Here is a 26495-nt window from a genome sequence, read left to right as displayed (position 1 = left end):
ATTTTAATTCTTGTTCTTGAAGGTTGCCATTAGTTTGAAAGGAATGGTTCAATGAATAAAATGTATGAGGTGATGTGAAGATTGTTGAATTAGAACTTTGTATTGGCAATTTTAAAGTAAACAAGTGAAAAGAAACAATTGACTGAGTTAATTGTTGAAATACCATGCATAGTCAGTGTTGATTTCTTTATCACATAACACATACAAACATGTGACACACACATAACTAATAAAGTATAGTACATATGTAAATGACTTTATAGGTTTCTGCATTACCAACCGACATTTAGTGTATAGTTGTACACATATTATAAAATTTCCGCCTTATTGGCGCCCTCACGGGTAAACAGTGATGTTTACGAAAAAATGTTTCAAACAAAAGTTGTTTAATTTTTGATAAGGATTTTTACATTTAAACTTTTGTTCTATCTCTAACGGTTTACAAGATGGGTCCTACGGACCCAAGACCCAATTGACCTATGATGCTCATTTACGAACTTGACCTCACTTTTTACGTCCTGAGTACGCTGTAAAAATTTCAGCTCGATATCTTTTTTCGTTTTTGAGTTATCGTGTCCACAGACGGACGGACGGACGGACAAACGGAAATGGACTAATTGGGTGATTCTATGAACACCTATGACCAAATTTTTTTCCTAGCATCATTATTTTTAAGCGTTACAAACTTGGGACTAAACTTAATATACTATGTATATTTCATATATGCATGGTATAAAAATTCTAGTATAACTCTAGAACTTTATTCCTTTAGATTTAATCCAGACTGGCTCGTACATAGCACGAGAGTGTGTTTTGAATCGTAGTCTACATATAATAATGATAACATAAAATCATACATTTTATTTTTGTTTTTTCATGTGAAAATGGTAGGTATTATTATTACTCACGTTCAGTATTTTACACAACTGAAAACTAACAAGTGAAAACAAAGAATTGAATAAGTTAATTGTTGAAATACCCTGTATAGAAAGTGTTTAATATCAGTGCTTGGATTATTTTTTTTTATAATTTAGAAGAGTTTAATAAACCAACACAATTATGGCGGCCGAATCGTGCCATTTACTTGGTTTTCGAATATTTCGAAAATTTGTGAAAGCATTTTCTAGAAATTTTTTCCTTTTTCGATGTTTCACAAGGCCACTAATTGAAGCTACTTGAAAATTTTCAACACACTATCTTTTATAGTTTTGGAGAAAATGGACACCAAGGTTTTGTCCTAATTTGCACCCTCACAGGGTAAACGGTATTTTTTTAGTAAGAATTTTTTTTTTCTATTTGTAACGGTATAAAAGATGGGTCCTACGGACCTATATTGCTCATTTACAAACTTAACCGAACTTTTTACGTCTTGAGTACGCTATAAAAATTTCAGCTTGATGTTTGTTTTCGTTTTTGAGTTATCGTGTTCACAGACAGACGGACAGACGAACAGACGGCCAGACGGACAACAGAAAGGGGACTAATTAGGTGAGTTACTGAACACCTATACCAAAATTTTATTTGTAGCATCAATATTTTTAACCGTTACTAACTTGGGATTAAACTAAATATACCGTGATATATTTCATTTATACATGGTATATAAAGTTTTAATATATTTTCGAGGTATTCTGTAGATAAGAGAAAACCATTATATACGTATTGTTGTTAAATGTCTAACGGCATAAATCGATTGCTTTGAGTGGAACCAAACGTTACCATTAAATTTAAGAATATTTCTCGTAGAGACTTATTATTTTCATCCCGAAACTCAAGACGTTTGAAATCTTTATGTAATAATTTAAACAAATTTCTGTATCAGTTTTACAAAACAGTACTGAAAGTTGTGATGCACAATTGTTTAGTAAAAATACGTCCTGGTTTATGATTTTTTTACCCCATAAGCTTAAAAATGGTAAATACAAAAATACATTATTGGAAAACTCTTCCCGCAAAACAATTTAGTGAAAATACAAATTCTGGATTGTGAATTTAGAAAATTTTTTTGTAATATTACTTTTTTTTAAGAAATAGTTTGTATGTTTACAACTATTATGAGACAGGAAACGAACTAAAGATCGGTGGATTCGACTTTCTAATTTAATTAAAAGATGTATCTAAAATATAATAAAGCCCCGTTTGAAGCTGACTCATAGACATACACTTCTATACAAACTCTAAGACGCTTCTAGACGTGCTAGAAAGATGTGGTTTACGATATTCGACGCGAAATTTCTTGAAATATACGGTAAACATCGGAAAAATTCAATTTTTTATTTCAACTCCCCCGAAAATGGTAAAAAAAATCCGGAAACTGCGATTTTCTGTTCTATACATGCTAAAGGCAAATTAACAGAATGGTTCGAAAATCTTTATTACCCACATCGCAAGCACTCAAAAATGGGAAAACACCTCTAGAACTACACCTCTTCTACTTTACAGGCTAGAAAGATGCGGTTTTTCGTTTTTTTTTTGTGAAATGATTTTTTGTGTGACGCGGAGCCAAGGTCGAATTGGGGCGAGCAAAGGGAGTATTAGTGATAGCCAGAATCGTCGAAAATAAATTTTACTAGAATTTATCAATGACTACTATAATTTACTTAGCCAGAGAAAGCTATAGGTTTGGTCCCTATACGTCACGTTCACTTAAGTTTATTTTTATCTTATACATATATTGTTACTCTAGCAAGTTTTTTTCTGTCCTATCCTTATCTTCTTTAGTCCTTTATCAAATTCCATGATTCGTCCCTCATTTCAAAGCTTATTATGTCTAGGTTTGGCGAAAAATATACTCACGGTCTAAAAATGTATCGCTTAGGAAAAAAAACACCTTATTCAAATAATTTAAACGACAAAAATTTCATAAATAGTAAGTAAGTTTATTAGGCAAACATGTCAGTTTTTACAGATGCTCTCCTACTCAAATACTCAAAACATTACTAGGCAAACATCAAGTTTGTTAGTTTTACAGATGCCCTCCCAATAATCTGGACATATAATTACTCCTATAATACATATTCTCCTAATATTAATTTAATAACTTTTGGTTTTTTTCACCACATTTCTACGAAATTTGTTGATTGTTGTTTTTAGCCACGGTTACAGGATCGCCACGGGTTACGATAACTACGGGAGCGGAATTCCTCACGGGTCGAGCTACTTCTTATTTATTCGTAATAATCTGTGTTCAATTATGGAGTCAAAAATATTGGAATGAAATTCTATTTTGTGTTTGCGATAAGCTTGCTTGCATGTTTTTTGATTATCAAATATTTTTCTCGTCTTTATTATGCAATGCAGAAACTATAAATTTGGTAAAATATAGCTGTTATTACATTTTCGTGAAAAAATAAATTAATACTGGTGTTTTATGTCGATTTTATAAATATTTTATATTTTTCATTAGATACTTAATATTAAATCGTAAATTTTGGTTATTTTGCTCCAGTTTTGGCGTAATATAATTTTAAATACAGGATGCATCATAAATGAACTCAACATTGTCGAAAATTTAAATTTTAACGTTTTTAAATTTAAAAAAAAATGTCATGTGAGACGTGATAAGTATTTTTTTAAGTCAAAAAGCGAAAATTCAGTGAAATTACGATGCTTTTTGTAAAACATTTTGTGATATGAAAATTTGACATTCAATGTATGTTTTTTTTGATAAATGTCCCTAGCTTACCCAAGCTGTTGGGTAAGCTAGGGACCTCAGCTGTTGGCACAGCTTTCACTTTACGGAAAGATAGGCGATGGTCATAGTCTTTATACTTAATGGCTTAAGACTTACATACATACAAAGGTCGCAAGTTAAATAAAAGCTTGTAATAATCGTTGTTAAAATCTATCTTTTACTTAGTCAAGAATCTTCCAACCTAAAACTTCTAATTGATAACAGCGAGGATAATTTGTAAGTACTTTAATACTATCTCACGTGAAAATTTCTTAATCGAAAACGTGTTTGTTGGAATCCTAAAACGAAACAAATTAATATCCCAAACAAAAATCTTGATTTGAAGAAAAGCTTAATAGAATTGTGATTGAAGTACAAAGTAATACGACGATAGCTTCGTGGATCTCATACACACCGAATAAATATTTCTCATTTTAATATCTCATAAAATAATATGAACCATAAAATCATGTAAATGGTTTTGTATTATTTTATTTGGCAATAATTTAATTATGATAAAAGTTTTATGTTTCTCTTATGTTCCATTTTTATTTGGGAACAAAATCAGATATTATTTTATATTTGGTCATACATAATAATGAATATAATATGTGTTTTTTAAATTTTATTCTTTATATTGATCATAGCTTAATTGCAAATAATAGTTTGGAAAAATATGGATTGGGGAAGTTCTGAAGGCTACGATTTATCTTGTTATTATGAAATTTTGAAACGATGATCACAACAGGTAATTAAGAGAGTGTTGGTAGATTTTTAAATAAATCTTTGTAGATTAAAAACATTTCACGGATTCCTAGAAAATAGTGGCGATATGGTAAAGATTATAAGAATGTTTTGACTTTTCTTAGTATTTTGTGTTTTGTATATCTATCTTTTTAGTTTTTGGATCAAAATTACCCCATCCACCGAGTTTCATCAAATTCCAAAACAAAAATTTTTTTTGCGATTTTCTCGATTTTTTCAAAGGGTGTACTCCTTAAAAAAATTGCAAAAAATCGAAAAATTTTTTTTATCACAAATTTCGATAAAACTTAGTATATAAGGTAATTTTAACACAAAAAGTACAAAAATCTGGTGCGTTTGATGACTGGTCGAATAGTTTTTGAGATACGGACTACAAAATCGATCCAAATATTGCGATATCTCAGAAACTCTGCATCCATTCATTAAAAAAACCGGATTTTTATACTTTTTGGATCAAAATTACCCCACCCATAGAGTTTCATCAAATTCCAAAACAAATTTTTTTTTTGCGATTTTTCAATTTTTTCAAAGGGGTACCCAATCGAATATTTTTACTATTTTTGGTAAGAAAACATATTCATTACCAATAGGTAAATTTAAAAATTGTTAATAAAAAATTTATAGTTCATTTTTATTTTGCCTTACTACCTAAAATGTTCTGGAAAATGACTGTATTCGCAAACACAACGCTATTGTGACTGAATTCTTAAGGGACATGCTATTAATTGAAGCGTATCCCACCCGTACCAAAGTGTTTGAGAAGTGAACCGATCAAATATTCACTTTATTTTGAAACAGCGGTTAAAAAATGCATATTTGTTACTGATACGTCCACCCTAGTAGCTCAGTTGGTTAAGGCGTAACAAATTCCGTTCGCGGTATGTTTAGGGTAGCAGGTTCGATTCCCGCCGCCACAACAAAAATAAAATTTAGTTTATAGTTATGATGGGCTGGTGTAGTGCATGATATATGCATGAAGGAGGTGCACTCAGCCTCTGAAAATATTTAAGGAGCTGATAAATGAAATTATCAGCGGAAAGGTGGTAAAACACATATATGGTATCACAATGGGCTCTATAGCCTAAATGTGTCCGTCGTGGACAGCCAATATAACCTAAACTAACCTTACTGCCACGTTGACTTAAATTAATGTGATGATAACACAATCTCTACGAGTAAAAATTAACATTTGAAGAAAATATATTTTGTGAAAAGTTTTTTAATATATTTTCAACTTTTCAATCCGATTCAACAAAGTTTTTAGAAAAAAAACTGTAAATTTTAAAATAGAAAATTGTTAAACTAAACCTTCATATATGTGTGGTAGCAGATGATATAGGCAGTAAAAATAACATATAATAATAGAATTTTTTATTTTCATATCAACAATTCGTTTACTAGAAACTGTTGTTAACACAATATGTTGTACTTGCTGTTATGACTCAACTTTACCTTCGTTCACAAAAACTGACAAACATACAGGAAAAGTAAACTTGTATACACACAAGTCATGAATGTTTGCAGCAGGAGTTGACTGTAGTGCATTTGAGTCCTTTTCAAAAGTAATAAATTGGCAGTACATAGTAGGTGTGGTACTGAAGCCGTGAGAGTCCACTAACTTCCCAGAAGGGGAAAAATACATTAAAAAAAAGGTCTTGTTAATCTTCATAGATTATTCTTCGATCATATACTGCAGCCTGTGCTGGAACGATCATTATCTCCATAGATAAATGATGTGTTTTATCCACTTTTCAGATTCTGCTTATTAAGTTTTTCCAAGGTTTTTTATTACCATTAAAACGGCTCAACTAATTCTGCTGAAAACTGGTTCAGTTCTTAAATAAGCGATTACGCGTCGAATAAGCCCGTGTTAATGCCATAAATGGTTAATCGAGTAATCAAGGCGAAAGAATTCGAACAAACATACGAACATACGCGTAATTTACAGGAGTGCACGGTAACGACACAATACAGACAGATTGAAATAAAGAATAAAATGTTAATTCAGGGAGTACTTATTTCGCTCCGTTATGCCATTTGCTAGGTACTGCTCGAGTATCAAAACGCTCAGTGTTTGCCCCAATATGTTATAGTAGCACATAAATTCGACGAGCTAGTGCATAAAACAATGATACGCCACCCACAGAAATGCACTCCTGAGTAAAAAGAAGCGGGCATTCTTGTTTGCGGGAACCATAGAGGCAGTGCAATTATAAACGGTGAAATTATGCGCAGCCTTCAAAGTGCTAGAATCAAAAAGCAGAAAGTGACATATACTATGAGGTCATTTGTTATATAGAATGCACAGAGAGTGCTAAAAATTTAAAAATTCAGTGGCCGTAACAATTTCTTATCAGCTTTCTAAGAAAAGCATTGTTCAGAGATGGTTAGGAAACTCTTTAGTGCATAGAATTTCCACATTATCATATGTTGCTGTTCCACCACCAAAATAAAGTTGCAAAAGTATAAGTTTAATATCCTAAGATATCTGTCTGCGGTAAACAATATATTTTGTCTTGCCTGAAGTGTTTTATTTATATGTTTCTATTTTTCTTCCCTACACAGAAAAAAAGAAAATTGGAAGAAAATGTTCTGAACGTGGTAGCAAGTACTTATTATTTACACTGATATTCAGGCAGCAAAACACACAGTTTCTTGAATTAAGTTGACTCAAGAAGAAGTTACTTGTTTTAAGGTCGTCATCAACAAAGTAAACTCGTTTACTTTAATCTAGTAATTTATTTTTACTGTTGGTAGAAAAGATTACAAGCACTTTCTCAGGAATATTCACTACTCAAAATTATCCTAGCATCTACGAAGAATCGACATTTTAAGAAACAATGTATTTGGTTCGAAATGATTTTCCAGGGATGCGAACTATTTAAACAATGACATAATAAATGTCTTAAACTGTATTTATAGTAGTGTGTGGTATAGCTAAATAACTGCTCCTTGAAGCTAAAGTAAGAGGATAATGGTAAAGTTTTATATCAAAAAATGTAATTTCTAGACAACAAAATCAGAAAGAACAAATACTATATCATACATATATGATATGTGTTCTGTTCTTTTTATAATACAATAGATCTTCTTTCTATTCTACTATAAAGTAACAAACCATGTATTGTATACTTTTTTGTGACAGCAATGCATGTTTTCTTCTAGATATTTCTAGTGTAGTTCACCGGTATCAGAGAATAAATTATACTGTAGGGAAGCGAGTAGTTCCATTAATAAAGTTTTACTTTTATTTGTTTTTTAAAGCCATGCATTAAAATATTAATATGGAAATTGTCTTAATTTATAGTACTATTATTCTCTATTGGCAGGGAGCATAGTAGGTGGGAGAGGCAGCTAAATCAACCGCAGCGTAGTTATCTTATAAAATTTCATATAAATCGTGCGTTTCATTTAAAATATGACTAAGATACATGGTACTATAGGTATAGGTACTACATTTTACCCATGTATATGTACTAGATGAGAAACAACTTTTATTTAAATTGCATAAGGTTTTGATTTTGTGTCAGTAAATTTAAAAAAAAAATATTATTCTGAGAAAAGTGTTAAGAACAATATTATTATCAAATTAAATTCAAATTTAATGTGAAATTCACCAGTTCTTAAAATGTTCTATTGTCAGTTTTCTTCCATGAATCTTTTCGAGAAACAAACCCACAAACTGTTGCCGAGGGAATAATTGTCAACACTCTTACGTCACGAAGAATTTTGTAATAGAAATTATTTTTTAAGGATGCTGAAGAGGAATAACTTAAGAAAATTTATTTTCTCAAAAATTATAGAACTCCTATTGTACTTATAGAGGTACGAATCCCCTCAAATGCTGTAAATGGAGAGCATACATACATTTAGTACCCATTATACTATGTATATGAAATATACCAAGGTATAATAAGTTTAGTCCCAAGTTTGTAACGCTAAAAAATAGTGACGCTATGAACAAAATTTTGGTATATATGTTCATAAAATCACCTAATTAGTTCATTTCCGGTTGTCTGTCTGTCGTCTGTAGCCTGTCCGGCTGGCATCACGATTACTCAAAAACGAAAAGAGATATCAAGCTGAAATTTTTATAGCGTCCTGAGGCCGTAAAAAGTGAGGTCGAGTTCGTAAATGAGCAACATAGGTCAATTGGGTTCTTTGGTTCGTAGGCCCATCTTGTAAACCGTTATAGGTAGAACAAAAGTTTAAATGTAAAAAATGTTTCTTATAAAAAAATAAACAACTTTTGTTTGAAAACATTTTTTCGTAAACATCACTGTTTACTCGTGAGAGCGCAAATTGTATAGTATGTATTATATGGGAATATCAGTTATATATGTGGGACATGTATGTATGAGTAATGTGACAGAGTAATAAACACTGTCTTTACATGGTATTTCAACAATTAACTCAGTCAATTGTTTGTTTTCACTTGTTTATCTCTGTTTTCTCTACATACCAGTGTAATTTCCATGCATAAAATAAGTGGAACACTTTATAATGCACAACAAACTCAATTACATCAGCATTGTCTTGACGTTTATAAAATAGTTTTATACATTACACAAAGTAGACAGATACTTCTTCATAGAATATAGAAGATCTAAGAGGCCAATAGCATGGTTCCTGTGTTACTATACTGTGTTACTATATTCGAAGTACAGTAATTGTTCCATTTGAATAATTTAGCAAATTGTTTGTTACTTGTGAAAGCAGCCTTTAAACAAAAAAGACTTAGTAGTAAATAATAACATACAATTTAACTTATAAAACAAATTGAAATTTTAATAAATGGTTTTCTTCATATTTTATTTTTAAAGTTTTCACAAAGGAAATAATTCGTATTTGGCTCCCAATTACATATATTCTTTAAATTATTTACATTTCTATTAATTAGGTTAGGTTATAATGGCTGTCTAGGACAGACATATACTTAAGCTATGGAGCCACCTTTTCCACTAATAATTTATCAGCTCCTCAATTATTTGGGACATGATTTGGTAGGGACTATAATAGCCTGGCAGGTGATTTTAATTAATGTTCTTGAGGTACTTTGAAACTTAAAACCATTTAAACCATTTCAAAGTCTTATAATTCAATTAGACGAGTTCTCATCGCCTGGCATGATTTGGTGGAGCCTAAAATAGCCTGGCAGATGATTTAAATAGTGCATTTAAATCATCGGCCAGGCCATTTTAGCCCCCACCAAATCATGCCAGGCGATGATATTTCGTATGATTGAATATTAGACTTTAAATTGGTGGAAGTTTCAAAGTGCCTCAAGAACTTTTTTTGCATAGGAAAAATTTCAAATTAAACATTTCATAGGTCACTAACGCCTCCTATCCTCCCAACCAGGTTGTCGATTCCCCCATCTACACATTCGCAAGTTATCAACTTTAATATTTCCAATGTGCCTCAAATATGTACTCAAAAAGCCACTCAGCTCTCCAGTTATTACAGGCATTTTCGTTTTTAAAATTTTTGATAGCTGGTTTAAATATTGCGTCACAATTGGTACCTAAATAAGTCATTTATTTTTTTGTTCATACGAGAATGAAATAATTATTTCTAGTCTTCTTAATTTTTTTTATTCCATATATAAATTTTGAAGTAACAATCATAAAATCGTTAAAAACAATCATGAAATATTTTAAGAAAATATAACTACAAAGTTGATTAACCAGACTGCCGAATTGAAAGCATTAAAAGACGACCCACGGTAATTACTTTATTTATTTCAATTATTTGGTAATTTTAAACCGATAGCGGACTGACGAACAATTACGAGTAGGTACTGATAAGTTAGATTCTAATGAGGATAAGAAATAAAATTTCCAATTTACTTTGCTAAGTCCACTTTTATTAATTTAATATTTTAATAATTTAAAATATTTTGACTACTTTCGTCTAACATAGACAATTTAAATAACTTTTATTTCTTATCTGAATTATGGAGTTCCACAAAGTAAAGCTCTCTACAATTAATTAGATTCTAATGGTTTAAGAATAAATTGAAGTCAATTCAAACTTTGGTAGAAAAAGAGAGAATGATCAGAATAACTTGTTTCTATTCAATTTATTTCTATTTATTTTCTTGAAGATTTCTTTATTCCATGCAATAAAATAAATTTGATTATGTTGATCACATAAACTTTTGATATGATATCATTCATTTACAACATACATAATTTGATATTAGCGAATTTCTGAAGAAAATGGAGCAATTGTTTTTGTACTGGTTATGGAATTTTGAAAAAATTTCTTCAAATGTTCATCGATCCTACCTAATAGATGTAAAAATGATCATCGTTAAAATTTATATATACATATATATGTATGTAGATATGTATATACATATGTGTCTATCAGAACCGGAACTTGAGTTAAAGGGACCCCAGGGCAAGACTAAGCCCGAGGCCCTATTTCTCTATTGAGTTTGTCAACTAAATTTTTTCCAATTTTTGTAAAGAAAAAAAGAAACAAGGCCTACTATTCAGAAGTTGTTCGATAAGATTTCAGTAGTTCGGTAAGTTTTTCTGTTTTTGTCCTTCACTCAGGGGCCCTCTGAACGAGAAGGCCACGAGGCATTTCCTCGGTTGCCCTATTGTAGTTTCGGTCCTGGTGTGTGTACGTTATGAGTCAGTAAACTTTCTAGCGGTCGCAATTTAAGTCCGATTTGAAAAATCATTTGGTATCAAGAACGGTTTTGGCATTTGAAAGGTCAAGTGCGTCAATGAGAAAAATTCACAAATAAGCAAGGGGGGGGTTGGTTTTGGTGCATAAAGTACAAATTTTGGAATTTTTTCCAAATAAAAAATATTTTTGTATTTTTTGATCAGTTTGTTTAGACGCTTAGTTTTCAATCCCTGAGGCAATTCGCTCAGCTAACGCAGCTCCTGCGCTACGAATTTTTTTTATATATTCTATTTCCGATATTTTATATCATTTCTATAACAGATATTTTATATCATCACTTCGTATCATTTAGGATTGATAGAAAATTTATTTTTAGTTGAAGTTGAATATGAGTTGTTAATATGTCAATTCATGTAAAACATGGGTAATTATTTGCAGTTAACTACACTGAAACGGTCAATATTGAGATAGTTCTATTATTTAAGTTTTGGACTCGGCAAATTTTTAATTAGCCAGCTTATAATTGATGAATAACTACCATGTTTAATGCTCCAATAAGAAAATAATCGACTCTCCGACACTTTCGACCTTCCAAGTGTCAAACTACGGATACGTCGTTTTGTCGAGCATAGGATAAAGGTCGCAAGTATCGGATATCGGATACATCACAATGATTTAGTCACAAAAACAAAAGTTACAATCAATGACAGTAACTACACTTTTAGTTCAAGGTATTTCGACATTTTTGAGCCATAAAACTTTTTTTCACACTAATGACCAAAGAGATGTCGTTTTAAATGACCTACGCTGTACATAAAGAATGATATGATTGACTGTTGTTACATCGAATGACACAGATATTCAGTATATGTTGTGTATGACTGTGTTTGACACGGTATAAAATTTATGAGTAGCATGCTTGTGACTAAACATTTATATGACTTGTTGTGCATTGTTAGATTGTTTGCTACAAAATACGTCACACAATATACAGTAAGTTTCAGAAAAATTGTGTAAATCATAAGTTTCGGTTAGGAATTAGTTGCAGCTATTTTTAAAAAAAATCTGATTTGCTTGATCTATAAAATTACTAGATAAGTGTGCTATTTTTCTACCCCGAAGACGGCGAGGGCTATGTTTTTGATCGATATGTATGTATGTTCATCTGTTCACTCCTAACTTCTAAACTACTTATTATAATTGGACAAATAAGATATGGTTGAGAGCCTCTTGATCGTCCGCTGGTTATAGGCTATGTAACATCATATTTCAATTCTATAAATGAACTGTCTGAACAAAAACTGGTTGCTCTATTCATGATTTTGTTTACAAACTCTATAGCAGAAATAAACGATTAATGCGGGTTGGATAGCTTGACGTCACTTACCTTTAATCATTGAATCCTGCTAAACTGTTTGAGCAACAAAATCAGGAATAGAGCAACTAATTAGCTCATAAAACACACTCAATTTTTTAAGAGGAATTGATTTGATTTTTGATGATGGAGGGGGGATTATTAATGTGCCATGGGATTCAAATAGCCCTTTTAACGGTCTATTCATTCCATAGTCTATACTGCTGTTTTTATATATTTAAATATTTAAACGTAAAACGTTACGACTGCAATATTAACTTGATGGCAGTAGTGATTTTTCTAAATCGCCGGACTTAAACATAGCTTACCTTCAACTTCATTGCAAAGGTGTGGGACGTGTGATTTTCATTTATGATCTCATATTTTGACACGCTGTGTAATAGTTTCATATTTCACATACACAAATAGACCAAGCGAACCATATATATATATATATATATATATATAATGGTACAAATTCACACAAATACTAACGTACATAATAAATACATCCATAAATATATCTGTCACAATCATACAAAGAAGAATAATGTAGAAGCTTTTGTCTATATATTATTATTACTATCATTTGATATTCAAAGCTCTATGTATGTATGAGCTTTGTATGTGTATGTATGTTTTGTATGACTAGAGGCATAGGGTTTATAGCTTTATTGAAGCGCCATAATTTGTAAATTTTACTATGATATTATTATTTTTGTAATGTTATATAAACCAGTATATTTACAGTTATATAATCTTTGCAAAAATTGTTTTAAGTTTGTATTATTAGCAAAGATTTGCACAAATAACTTGAAAAGTTGAACACCTTTGCAAATAACACAAAATTAAAGCCATTGCCTTGCTTCATTACAGGGGATACCATCAAAAGCCCTCCATAATGTAGCCTTAGTTTGTATAAAGTATAGTTTAGTCGGCAAGTTAAAGTATAGTTTAAGTTCAAATTGGTGAAATATAGAAATACTGGTCGTAAATATTCGTGTGATAGCTCGTATTCGGAATGATATCTAGAAAAATGAGCCAGAAGCCTTTTTCAGCACAGAAAATTTTTGAAAAGTTATAAACAATTAAAAAAAAGGCATTTCGTTTTTCGCCAATATTTCATAAAATATTTAAGAAATTTTAAGACCCATTTGACCTATGTTGCTCATTTACGAACTTGACCTCACTTTTTATGCCCTGAGCCCGCTATAAACATTCAAATTTTTTTACAGCTTGATATCTTTTTTCGTTTTTGAGTAATCGTGTTAACAGAAGGACGAACAGCCGGAAATGGATTAATTAGGTAATTTTATGAACACCTATACCAAAATTTTGTTCGTAGGATCAATTTTAAGCGTTACAAACTTGGTACTAAACTTAATACACCTTGATATATTACATATAAAAATGTAAAAAAACTATTTTCAGCGTTAATTTAAATTATAAATATTGGGGATAGACTTACAGGAGTGGCAGTTTTTTATTGAAAATTTTCTCCTCTTTAAGAATTTTCTTAAATATTAATTTTAAATGAAATATTGCCGAAAAACGAATTTAATTTTTTATGTGTTGAGATAGCAATTAGTTTTATGTAATGAGATAGCTTGGTTAGGTACTAGGCAAGGCAAGCAACGTAGAGAATGATTATCAATGTGCATTTGTAAAAATTCTTTCCAGGCACTACATCTTTCCCTACTAGCTGTGTGTAAAATTTAATCAAAAGGGAGTCAACAAGTAATTGTACACCTTGTAATAGAGTCTATGAACTGTGAGATATTAAAATAATATTTAAATACAAAAAAATGTAAAACGAGAACTTATAAACTCTGTAGATTCGCCACAATTCCAGTAACTGGAAGTATACTGCAAGTAGAAATAATATACAAAGATATATTTTTTGTTGGTGCTACTTATTAATTTTAATAACTATAAAAGATCGAAGATTACTTAATACCGAAACTTTGTAGCATATTTATGCAATTAAGTCCATTAGTTTTTATTTTACTTCTTGTAGTATCCATTTTTTGTACCAATCGGTATTTTAAAAAGATGATAGTGTTAAAATATTTAACTGAAAAAAGTTAATAAAAAAGAAATGGAAAGTAATTTCCCTTTATTTCATTCTGAATTGAAAACCCTTTTATAGGTAAAGCAAATTATACTTTTAAACTACACGGCCATAAAAAAAATCGGTTCCCTAAAAATCTTTTTCAAAATTCGAAGCCCATTCGAAAAGTTTTATTTTCAACTTTTGGAATTGAAGATAATCCATACTATGGCCTAGCTTTTTAGGAAGGTTGTAAAGCTACACTGGATGCTAAAATTATTTGATTCTTTAGAAAATTTGAAATTGATTTGCGTTTGAGAGGTAATTTCAGTTTTTGATTGACATAAGACATATTTCTTTCCGATCATTATTCTCTGAATTAAAAAGTATTCAATGTGATTATATAATTCGATAAAAAATGCTCGTACGGTATTTCAGAGGGACATTAACAAGCCTTTAAAATAGTTTCATTGGATTTCCTACTAAACAATTTTACCATACCGCGTACTCTTTCAAGTTGATAAAAAAATGAAGGTATATTTTTCCTCATTTTTCAACTCCCCATCTTAGTATTGGACGATAAAATAGCAAGCTTGGGAGAAAATAGAATTTTGTTATCAACTTTCATATTATAAAAATTGAAGTGTACTTTTGTTGCGCTGTGTATTTAACTTGGTTAATTAGAATATAAATTACTAAAGAACTAAGGTCGGATATGGAGGTTTGAAAAATATAAAACAGTTTTACATTTATTTTTAATCTTAATTGAAAAATGTAGAAAAACACTAAAGAAAATTATCTTCTTAAACGAATAATTTCAATCGTATAATTTCTATTTAAATTGAAAAATAAAAGAAGACTTTAATAGTATATTAGTTGTAATACCCGGCTTTCTCCGAGTAAGTTCTACTATACTTTCGATAATACTCTATAATGCTTTTAAAAATAGAAAAATCTACATTCCAGGTTATTTTTGCTGAGCCGATCTCGATTGTTCAAGAAGCTTTTCCAAAAATACAATGCATTCGAGAACGTTCTGTTAAGTTTGTATATTTTGACCAGCTGTCTCTATACTTCGCTTCTCAGATAGTGAATCAATTTTAGAATAATAATAATAATGGGGTTTAACCTCCGTTTCTCTGACATATACGCGTATAACAGAGGCCACCCACATCATTATTTGTTATCTTTATTTATTTAATTACAAACATATTTACAATTACATTTTGATGTGGGTGGAGTCGGTTACTTCGTTCTTTTAGAATATTAAGAAACTTTTTGGTGTCCTGTAAAATACATTCTCACCCATCTTAACATATTCCATTTGGAAGATCTCAAATTTGATTTATTTCTGCTGCAGGTTAAGGGTCATATGAATTGTTTAACTAACGCTCAACGTTCAAATTGTTCATTTGTTCTACAGAAATATCAACTCTGTCAAAACTTTGTTTACACTTTTACAAGAAGTTTATGGTCAATTTAAAATTATAAGCATTGGAGATAGGAATACGTCATTGTACTTTATTTTGTGGGGTTTTTATTAAGAGTCGCGTCTAAATGAATAAACCTACAACTTTGGGAGCACCTAAAAACACTAGCACACTCCAAAATAACCTGCCAAAACTAATTTATAGCCAAAATAACCTGCCAAAACTAATAAAAGAATTAATAAAAATATAACTTACTAAATTTGTATCAAATTTATTTTAAAGAGTTAATTTTTTACACACGTTCTTGAGATAGCTCATTACCACCCTTAATTTTTTTTTTAAATATTTATTCCACTTAGGCACAGATATTGTTACCAAATTTTATTATTATCAGTGGGAAATCAAAGACACCCATGCACCAAAAACGTGAGTCAGAGAAATAAAAACTTAAAAAGAAAATATGACTCGATCGTACAAACACTTGACTTGTATAATACATTTCAATATACTTGTTATATAATTGTGTAATACATGCATATTTAAACAACATTATACTTTAGATTTATATTATCAGAGTAATGTTTTTTTCTCAAATGTTTTTTATTTTCTGTATTATATAACTTGTGCTTGATGTCTCGTCTACCGGGAGAAAACAATAGATACGACCAGTGTTATGTAGGGTATAGAATTTATTATTGATTCGGTCGGCCAGAGATTGGTGGCGTATACTACAATCTCTAGGTATATTATAACACACACGTTGCAAGATATCCTGTGTAGTAGGTAAGTAAAATTAAATATTGATATACTGGAACTCTCTTCTAACTTTAACTAGTGGCTTCTTCATAGAATCTTACATTTTTATACATACTTGTAACTAAATAATATATTATTGACATATTAAACCCATGTTAGAAATCACCGAGTATTCATAAACTTAAACATGTTATATTAAGGTTATGCAGTAAGAACATCTGGTGGGCAATTTTTCTTTTTATCTAACGCAGATGTGCTATATCAAGATATCTGGTTATACCATGTATATATGAAATATATACATGATATATATCAAGGTATATTAAGTTTAGTCCCAAATTTGTAACGATTAAAGTATTGATGCTGTCAACACAATTTTGGTATAGGTGTTCATAAAATCCCCTAATTAGTTCATTTTCGGTTGTCTGTTCTTCTGCCCGTCTGTCTGTCAACACGATAACTTTAAAACGAAAAAAGATATCAAGCTGAAATTTTATAGCGTGCTCAGGACATAAATAGTGAGGTCGAGTTCGTAAATGAGCAACAATTCAATTGGATCATGGATCCGTGTGACCTATCTTGTAAACCGTTTCAGATAGAACAAAAATTTTAAAGTAAAAAATGTTTCTTATAAAAAAAAAAACTTTTGTTTGGAACATTTTTTCGTAAACGTCACTGTTTATCCATTAAAACCATCTGTATTCAATAGATGGCTTTAATGAATAACTGAAGGATCATTATGTAACACTTTCCCATATACTGTTTTTGAAATACATGTAGATTCCAAAAATCATATCCACCAAAAAAAAAAAAAAAAATTCTGGAAAATAAAAATTTCGCAGGGCAACCGAATAATTCCATGTTTCTTTAAAAAAAACTTAAGCGAAGAATGAAAATGAATACACTTACCCAACTTTAAAAGAAGTTGCTTTGCATGTGACACCTGGTTTGTGGCACAAAATATGTAATTAATATTTTGCAATGAAATTGCGGAAACTGTATAAAGTATAATATTTGAAGCACCTTAATATATTAAAAATTACAGAAGATAACCGAATAGCCTTAAAGCTAGGTTTGAATCAAACCATTAATAAAAGTTTTTTTTTTTATACACTTATAAATTAGCTTTAATTATAGTTGAAACAAGTGAATTTTATGTGCTCATAAAAAAAATAATTTTTTTGTTTTTGTTTTTTTATTATTGTATCTCATTGTGTTTTTATACCAATTCCATGTGTTCTGATTTATCTGTATAATATTTAGCATTGTGTAATTTGTTTTTATGATAACTGTTTGTAATGAAGAATAACATTAAAAAAAAAAAAAACTTTTACTATCATGGATTTTTAGTTACTGTACGAGTAAAGTATATAAAATTGTAATTGAAATTCTCGTATCATACCAAGAGCCCTTAATAAAGCGAAATTTCTATATTTCTTTTATTGTTCCATTGGTAGAATTGATAAAAGCAAGTTCTGTAATAAAGAAAAATGAGGTTTTATTGTGTCTCGAGTATCAAAAATAGTTTTTTGATTTCTGTGTTTTGCAACGGACAAACAAATGACAGAAAGCTTGCAACTATTGAACGGGTTAAAAAACGGTTTTAATTTCTATTATTACACATGATTTTTTAACCCCGGAACCAAAAAAGAGGTGTTATAAATTTGACTGCTATGTGTGTCTGTGTGTCTGTCTGTGGCATCGTAACGCCTAAACGGATAAGAAAATTTGGATTTTTTTGTTTCGATTGAAAGTTAATTGAAATCGGATCAGTTTGGAGAAGGCTCTAAGCAAAAAGATAATATAATAGAGAATGTTCTAAGATACGCTTCAAGTGCCAGTTTAGGGTTTCGAACCCGAAAAATTTATCGGGGGTTTTTTAAATTTTCTAAATTCAACTGTCAAACGTTTGCACAGGTTTCAATTTGAAACTAATGAAGACGCTACTGAATTATATCAAAAATGTAATCTACTAATCTAAAGGATAGATGGGAAAATGTGTTGCCGGGATTAGGCTCAAAAAATGGGATAACAAATGGCAACCCCTGTGACACATATGATGACGAAGAAAAAACGATCGAATATTTGCTCTATCGATATTCAGCAGTTGAATCCGATAAAATAATGAGTAAAGTAAAACCTGAAAAAGTAAACGCTGGAAGTTATCTATTTCCATGATGCAGATAATAAATTTCAGCATTTTTAACCCTTCAACTAAATCTAAAAAGGTGCTAGGTTTTTAGCTTAAAGTTGCTAAACTTTGTTAACTCAATATTTTCAATGAGCCGATTTTCTCCAGAGTGATTTAAGAAGCTGCTGTAAGTGAGTGTTATGAAAGTTGCAGTGTCTGTTCCTGAAATAAACAGAGACGAGCAGAAAAACACAAGATGATAAATAATTCTTTCAAACTGGATTACTGGATTAAAAATCCGACTCTTTCGATAATATGCGAGTTTCTTCAAGTAAAAATTATTAGTATCATTTTATTTTATCAAAGATGCGTCTTAAATCAAAATAAAGATATAAGGATTTTTTTCTTATGATCATAATACGATTACATTATCAAATTCTTTTTTTGCTACACCCCAATAAACATTAGTTCAAATGAATTGATGATGGAATAAAAACCTTTTTTTTTATCGTGAATGGGAAAAACGATTGTAAATAAAAAAAATAGAATAAAAAATACATTAAAATAAATCAATAAAAAATATTGAACTATTGCTGTGTATTAAATAATTTATGTAATTAAATTAAAGTTTTTTATAAGTGGGATGTAATTCCTTTGATAATACAAACGGTATTTTTATAAAATTTTTTTTTTTTTCTGAAATAATTAAATTAATATCCATTTAGAATAATAATATCGGTTTTAACTGGCTGTCTATAAACACAGTCTACAGGTCTATTCATTTTAATTTTAAAAGAAACAGAAAGATTGACTACAAAGACGAGCTAGAATAAAACGTATTCGTTGTGTGCGTAGTCATGGTAGCGTAATAATAGGTAATAAAAACGATGCCAGCGCTTCCAGTGAAAAATTTTGGCGATAAAGGACGCTGTTATGACTAATTCGCAATTCTTTACATGTAAATGTTATAGAAATGTCAAATTAAAATAATTGAAAAACACTAACTAATTAAATTTTATGCATTAAAAATTGTGAAAATAAGAAATCAAATTGCACAAATATTATTTTCCAAATGAAAATTATTAAGTATTTATTTAAATTTGTGAGACAATAAAATTAAATTTTTAATGTAAGTCATAAATGAAATCCATGATACAATTATATATGCATCCATACAATTCTATAATTAATTAAAGTAGTTTATCGTTACCATGGAAACGCTTCCAATACAACTCACGCACGGTGCGAATACAGCAATTATTTTTACTACTAATTTCTTGGAAAAATATCAGTGAAAATTACACTCTTTTTGTATTTGAGATATTTTTGTGATATTAAAAAAAAAAGAAGCTTTTCATTAAACATGAAATAGTATAGGGTATGTGGGTTCACTGCTTTAGTTGCTCACAGAAATCTAAGAAGAATATGAAAAATATATATTGCCTGTTGGAATTTAGGGAGCTTATCTAAAATAATTCTTTTTCTTCGAGGGATAGGCAATACCACCCCTAAATTTGACCGAAACCTACAATTTTTACATTCAAATTTTGAATCGTTCGATTATCTGTTTCTGGTTCAAACAGACTGATTTTCTTTTAATTAGTCATTGAACTAGCTGTTAGTACAGTTCTATCAGATAATCAGGCTGCGATCAAGTCGCTAACTTTACCTGACATAAACTCCAAAACTGTTTCGGTGTGCATCGAATCGTTACAAAATCTGTGTAAACATAATCAAGTCGGCATTCAGGAATCGAATACGAAATGGCTGACAAATAAGCCAAAATGGATTAATACACTCCAATAAACGGTTTAGAACCATTTCTTGGGGTACCAAAAAGCATAATAAAAACAAAAATATAAGAATTGACGGTACACGAATAAAACTGCTCTTAGCCCAAGACTTTGCAAAACATCTTATAAAAGTCTTGTCACGGAAAAGGGTTTTAGAAAGTTTGAAATTGGGGAAAAATCATTTGAGGATATTTACTAAGCAGTTTAAGAGGAACAATTCCCCGTAGATTTAAGAGATACTATCTGAGGACCTTTTTTCAGCTAAACCTACAGCAGTTTCTTGCATTCAGTAGAGAAAATGGTTCTGGAAAAAAGTATACGTTTTATAAGAAGGGATAGAGTGGAAGAAGTAAAACTTTCTCGGTTTAGTGGAAAAATTCAAAGAAAATTGGTTCTGTTACTGTATAGTGTTAAAATTGGATCAATCGGTATAAGGCATTCCTAGCCATGGTATGAGTAATCTTTATATTCATATTTTATTAATGAATTAATAGATTTTATTATTACATAAAATTTAATATTATGATAAAGATAGAAAATAATTCGATGTAATCAATTACATAAAATTCTTTTTATTATTATTAAACGATATATTTATGTTAGTGATTTTTCTTTTCAATATAAAACTTGCTATTACACTCCTGTGTCTTTGTTTGTCATGGAATTTCTTTTATAACATTTTTGATTACATTTAAGTTTCCAGGGTATTTGACAAGAAATTTATGTCTTTATAGAAGCTAAGGAAACGTATATACTTGAAGAAATTACTAAACTTTATAGTTAAAGATATAAGAAACTTTTCAATTTCGTTTAAAAAAATATCATACTTTTATCTTTTTTTTGCTTGTTCAAATGAACTTATTTAGTGCATCTATTCAAGACGAAGAACTACTCATTCCCATTGGGTTTTGTGTTAAAGCAAAATTTTAACTCAATAAGAAATATTTTCTGTTCACCGTCGTCAATCAAAATGTTTCAAGAATTGAAGTTTATTTCCTACATTACTTATTCAAGGCACGCTTTTGTTATACATAAGAGTATATCGTTGTCATATACTTCTCGGAGTTATTTTTTGAAACGATTCATTTAAAATCTACCATGCTTATTTTGAACCATGCTAGTTTGAAGCCTTCTTTGACACAGAACACTTTTGACATTTAGATTTATTTTACCTTGACAAAACATTATCCGGTATAGCATTAAACTTATTCAACGAGCATTACTTTTTCGATTTTATCTACTTAAAACAAATATCATAAAGAATGATTCCAGAAGCCACACGAGTTGAAGAATCCAAATTTGCATATAAATGTACATCCAAGTTTGCATGTAAATGTACATCCAAATATACAGTTTGATAAATTGCACCATCCCAAAGTTAAATAAGCATTTTTTATATTATTGCAAAATTAGATGCCTCAAGGGATCTACTTTCTTTTGGTAAATATTTTTTCGATTGGTTCTAACTATATAAGTACGGCCTTTATCATTAATCAAAACTATGAGTCTTGACTTGGCTCAAAATATTTTTTTTTTTTTTTTTAATTTTAATGGAACTTAAATTTATCATGTTTTTCAATTTATTTTGTTTTCTAATTTCAACCATTTTTGACTTTTTGCGGGTCCAAAATAATGTACAATCGTTCCCCACCTCTGCTCCTCAAAATTGCATTAATTGTAAAAAAAAAATACCAATTGATTTTGGATATTTAATTCCCAGAGAAATAAAAATAAAATATTTCATTGGAATCTGTCAAATGAATTTATCTTTACGTCAATAGGCTCATTATTTAGCACCAAACTACAAGCATACTTATTAAGCATACTCAAAAATTAGTGAAAAAATCAAGATCCTGGAAGATGGAAAGGCTGAAAATACTTTAATAAAATATATTATTGAGAAATTTTGAGAATACACGTTGGAAAAAAAAAATCAAAAATACCAAGAGCTCTAATTGACTGCGAGGACATAATGATTTATGTAAAAATTTCGTTATATATTTGTCTGCTTTCTGCAGTATTGATAAAGATAAGATCCGGTGTTGACTTTCCTTTATCGTATATGGCAGACATAATTCAATCGTGGAAAACCAGGACATGAATGCTCATATTCCGAACTATAAACGTCCGTGTCTGAACTTACGGAGCCTATCTGGACGGGGTCTAGTCATCCGTCGTTGCGTACTTTGTACTGCGTATCAGGCTGTTTAACTGATTGAAAACAAAAGACATAAAATTGAAAACAAAAGACAGTCTGATGAGCAATACAAAGTATGCAACGATCGAGGCCTAGACCTCGCCCAGATAGGCGCTTTTTTTCCTGATACCCTCTCCACTCAAGTTTCAGGCCCTAAAGTATATATGATTTTACCTCGTCGTCAATCTAAAGTCACGGCTAAAACTTCAATTCTTCAAGTTATCAAACTCACATTTATCTATCTTTCTAAAAAGAGATAAACATATTCATAAAATTTTATGATCTATAAGTGTAACTAGCAAACCCGGCGAACTCCGTTTCGCCACCAGATGGCTTCGGTCCAATATCTAAATTTTCCTCATCACTGTAGTTCGCAGTGGGATTATATTGGAATGCCAAGCGATTGTATGATGCCAATGATCTTCGTGTGCTCACGCGTTGTCTCAATCGGGCATTTTCTCTTATTATATTTTGTCTTTCTTCGCTTAAGTTCTGTGAATAGACTTGTTGCTGGCTTGCATGTCTTGTGCGGCGGCCGATGTTCGCACGTCGTCCTCTAGCCATTTTGGACTATGGACATAGTGGTGATTTTAACCTCAAATGCACGATCCACATAATTTACACAGTTCAACTTACCACCTTAAAGACAAATGCCTGCTGTTGAAATTGAATAAAAATTTGCACAATACACGTGATTGATTTGATGGTTTCCAATTGAAATGTTAGGAAACGAATAACTTATTTCTTTTACTTTTTTTTTAACAATTTCACAGTGAACACAATACCGGTTTGTCACATGAAATTAACTGAGCAGAGAACAATGAGTAGCTGTCAAACAATGTATCACGCACCGGCGCCATCTACTTAAAATATTGGTTTGTAGTACATGCTATGTATCAGAGATGGCGCTGTATGTGAACAAAGATTTTTCCCGCTTTTCTGTTGAAATTTTTCCTGAATTTTCTTTGCTATAAACCTCACGGAGCCCGAGACCTTTCCAACGAATGCAAAACCGTGGAAATCGGTTCGTGCGTTCTGGAGTTATAGCGTCAGGAAGGAAAACCCGACTTATTTTTATATACATAGTAGAGAAGATAAGTGTAATTTAAAGAATTTGTTTATGTACTCACCCATTTCATCAATAATTGGAGCCATACGTAATGTAACACCCACTAATAATAAACACATCATTAACAATAAACATGCGGTTGCAACAATAGTCCATCGTGCACGTTGTGGCAAATCATCTGGATCAATTGATTTTACATTCTCTTCATCGTCACCAATTAACGATTGATCACCTAACATACGACGACGATTATACCGATGATGATGTCGATGATGATGATGATGATGATGATGATGGTGATGATGGTGCCGATGATGATGATGTTTTCTTCTACGTTTTTTTCTACGTGAACGATGTTTACCACTAATAGCATGCATGTCCATTTCACCAGCTGAATGATGATGTCGATGATGATGATGATCTAAATGATCTACAATCATATCATCACAATCATCATCGTCATCGAATGTCTCTTGTGGAACAATTGCGCCCCCGCCAATCACTGGATCATCATCATTGTTGTAGCCCATATCGTCCATATTGACAGAGATGTAATCTTCGTCGTAATGAATTTTTCTGAAACAAGTAGAAAACATATACATATAACGGGTTTTCTTTAAGAAAAAAAAAACATTATGCTTAAAACTCGAACAAGTGAAATTTACAAAATTTAAAAGTTTCCAGCAAGTTTTTCGTGTACGGAACCCTAAACTCGCGTTTGAAATATATCCTAAAACACTCTCCATCAAGTTAGCTATTTCCTTAAAGCTTTCTCAAAAACTGAATCCATTTTGAGGATTATCTCCAATTTTTTATAACATTTTTTTTTTTGGTTCGGGGTTTTAAAATAAGTTTTATCGATAGATCTAGATTTTACTAGATCTATCTAGATTTTACAGAAATCGATTGAAAAAGCATGGAATTACTATGGAGTTTATTCAGATTTCGAAACCATACGTTTTTTCAAGGTTCGTTATAAAATCGCTCATCATGACAATGAAAACTTGTACTCGTTAAATTGTTTTTTTTTTGCCTTTTGAAAATTGTCTCGATTTTCCATTTGCCATGACAATACTTCAAATTTAAGATTTTATGAGAGTAATAGGACTTCAAAGTCACATAAAATGAGCACTGGTAAAGCCTAAAATACCTAGATATAACAAAGTTACATGTCTGCAATAATTGAGTACTTTTAGCGAAACAGAAAGTGTGGGGTTTTTTTCCTTGGCGTATTAACGTGAGCACTTACAATTTAAAATAACACAATTTTTCTTATAACTAAAAATGAAAAATCTTGTAAAATTTGTTATATCTTAACATCAGGGGATATAGCTCAGTGGTAGAGCATTCGACTGCAGATGGAGAGATCCCCGGTTCAAACCCGGGTGTCCCCTATATTTTTATTTACTATTTTATCAATTAAGAAAACCAGTTTCCAGTATACAGTACTTCATGGGTGATGTGGAAATCTGTGTATTCACTGACTGGCACTATTTTTTCCTATTTAAAATTTGAAAAATTTACAATAAATATCATCAAATCGAAATTAAACGTTAATAAAAGAAGTGTAGATATAATCCAAATTGCTAGTGTGCCCAGCGAAGCAAGCGGGAATCAGCTAGTATATCTATATATGCATAAAAGTAATAAAATAAATCAAAAAATCAATTAAAATACTAACTTTTTGTTGTCGAACATTAATATATAAGAACAAACAACAAATAGACAATGGCAAAAGTAAAACATCATTAGAAGACAGTGTAGGGATCGTTAAGAAACACACTTTATAAATGGGTGACAAAAGAGTATTTTACTGGATATGATATAATAAATTATCAACAAAAAAAGAAAACGTAGAAGAGAGAACTGTTCCAAACATTAAATTTTACAACATTTACAAACAACCACAAGAGAATGTCGTTATAAATTTTACCATTTAGTTGTACATGTGTACACTATTGTTGGAAAAATTGAGTTCGATAGACGTAAAAGAAAGTGTCAAAGCAAGGTATACTAGAAAAACAACCAATCTTGGATATTAATAAATAAACGTAATGAATAATAGTAAAAAGTAGAAAATAATTTCTTTAAGTTCAAAAAATCATTTTATCGTGAAAAAGCGTGGGGTGCTAAATTTCAATTGATATAACTATTTTAAAGACAGATATTGGTAAAAGTAAAGTCATTATAAAATACCTTAAAAAGTACCCTTCGCTTTTTTACAATCAAATGATTTTTTTGAACTTAAATAAATTATTTTCTACCTTTTAGTTCAGCTTATACAAAAAGCGTGTTTTTTAGTTTTTTTAAACCATTCTTTATTTTGTGCTTTTTAATTTTTTAGACTATTATTTATTTATCAAATATATATTTTCAGATAAGGAAATCGTTAATCCGGAAAATCCGGGATAATCAAATAAACTTATTAAATTATGGAATTGTCATTGGCCCTTGATAAGTTTGCCATATTTCGAGTTAATCGGACGTTTTGAAGGGGGTCAAAATGATGTGCAAATATTCCGTTAACTACTAACATACCAACATACTGACATACGATTGAAGCTAATAAAAGCGTGTTCAAAAAAGATAGTCAGTCATGGGGACTGTCGACTGAAGTGAAAACTTAAGGTGCCAG

General features: G+C 30.5%; 1 protein-coding gene and 1 non-coding gene across 2 annotated transcripts in view; one reads left to right on the top strand and one right to left on the bottom strand.

Annotated features, from left to right (window-relative positions):
- Positions 1–26495, bottom strand: part of LOC123305058 (LIM domain-containing protein A-like) — an 87623-nt gene that overhangs the window by 40494 nt on the left and 20634 nt on the right. The window contains exon 3 of the mRNA XM_044886663.1: positions 23922–24436. Within this exon, the coding sequence (XP_044742598.1) occupies positions 23922–24436 (515 nt within the window). The remainder of the gene's footprint in view (positions 1–23921; positions 24437–26495) is intronic.
- Positions 25183–25254, top strand: Trnac-gca. Its single transcript has one exon. It is a non-coding gene; the product is annotated as a tRNA-Cys (tRNA).

Source organism: Chrysoperla carnea, chromosome 1 (assembly GCF_905475395.1).
Source record: "Chrysoperla carnea chromosome 1, inChrCarn1.1, whole genome shotgun sequence".
Taxonomy (NCBI): Eukaryota; Metazoa; Arthropoda; class Insecta; order Neuroptera; family Chrysopidae; genus Chrysoperla; species Chrysoperla carnea.
The sequence above is the reverse complement of the archived record's forward strand: the minus strand, read 5'-3'. Positions and strand labels throughout refer to the sequence as shown.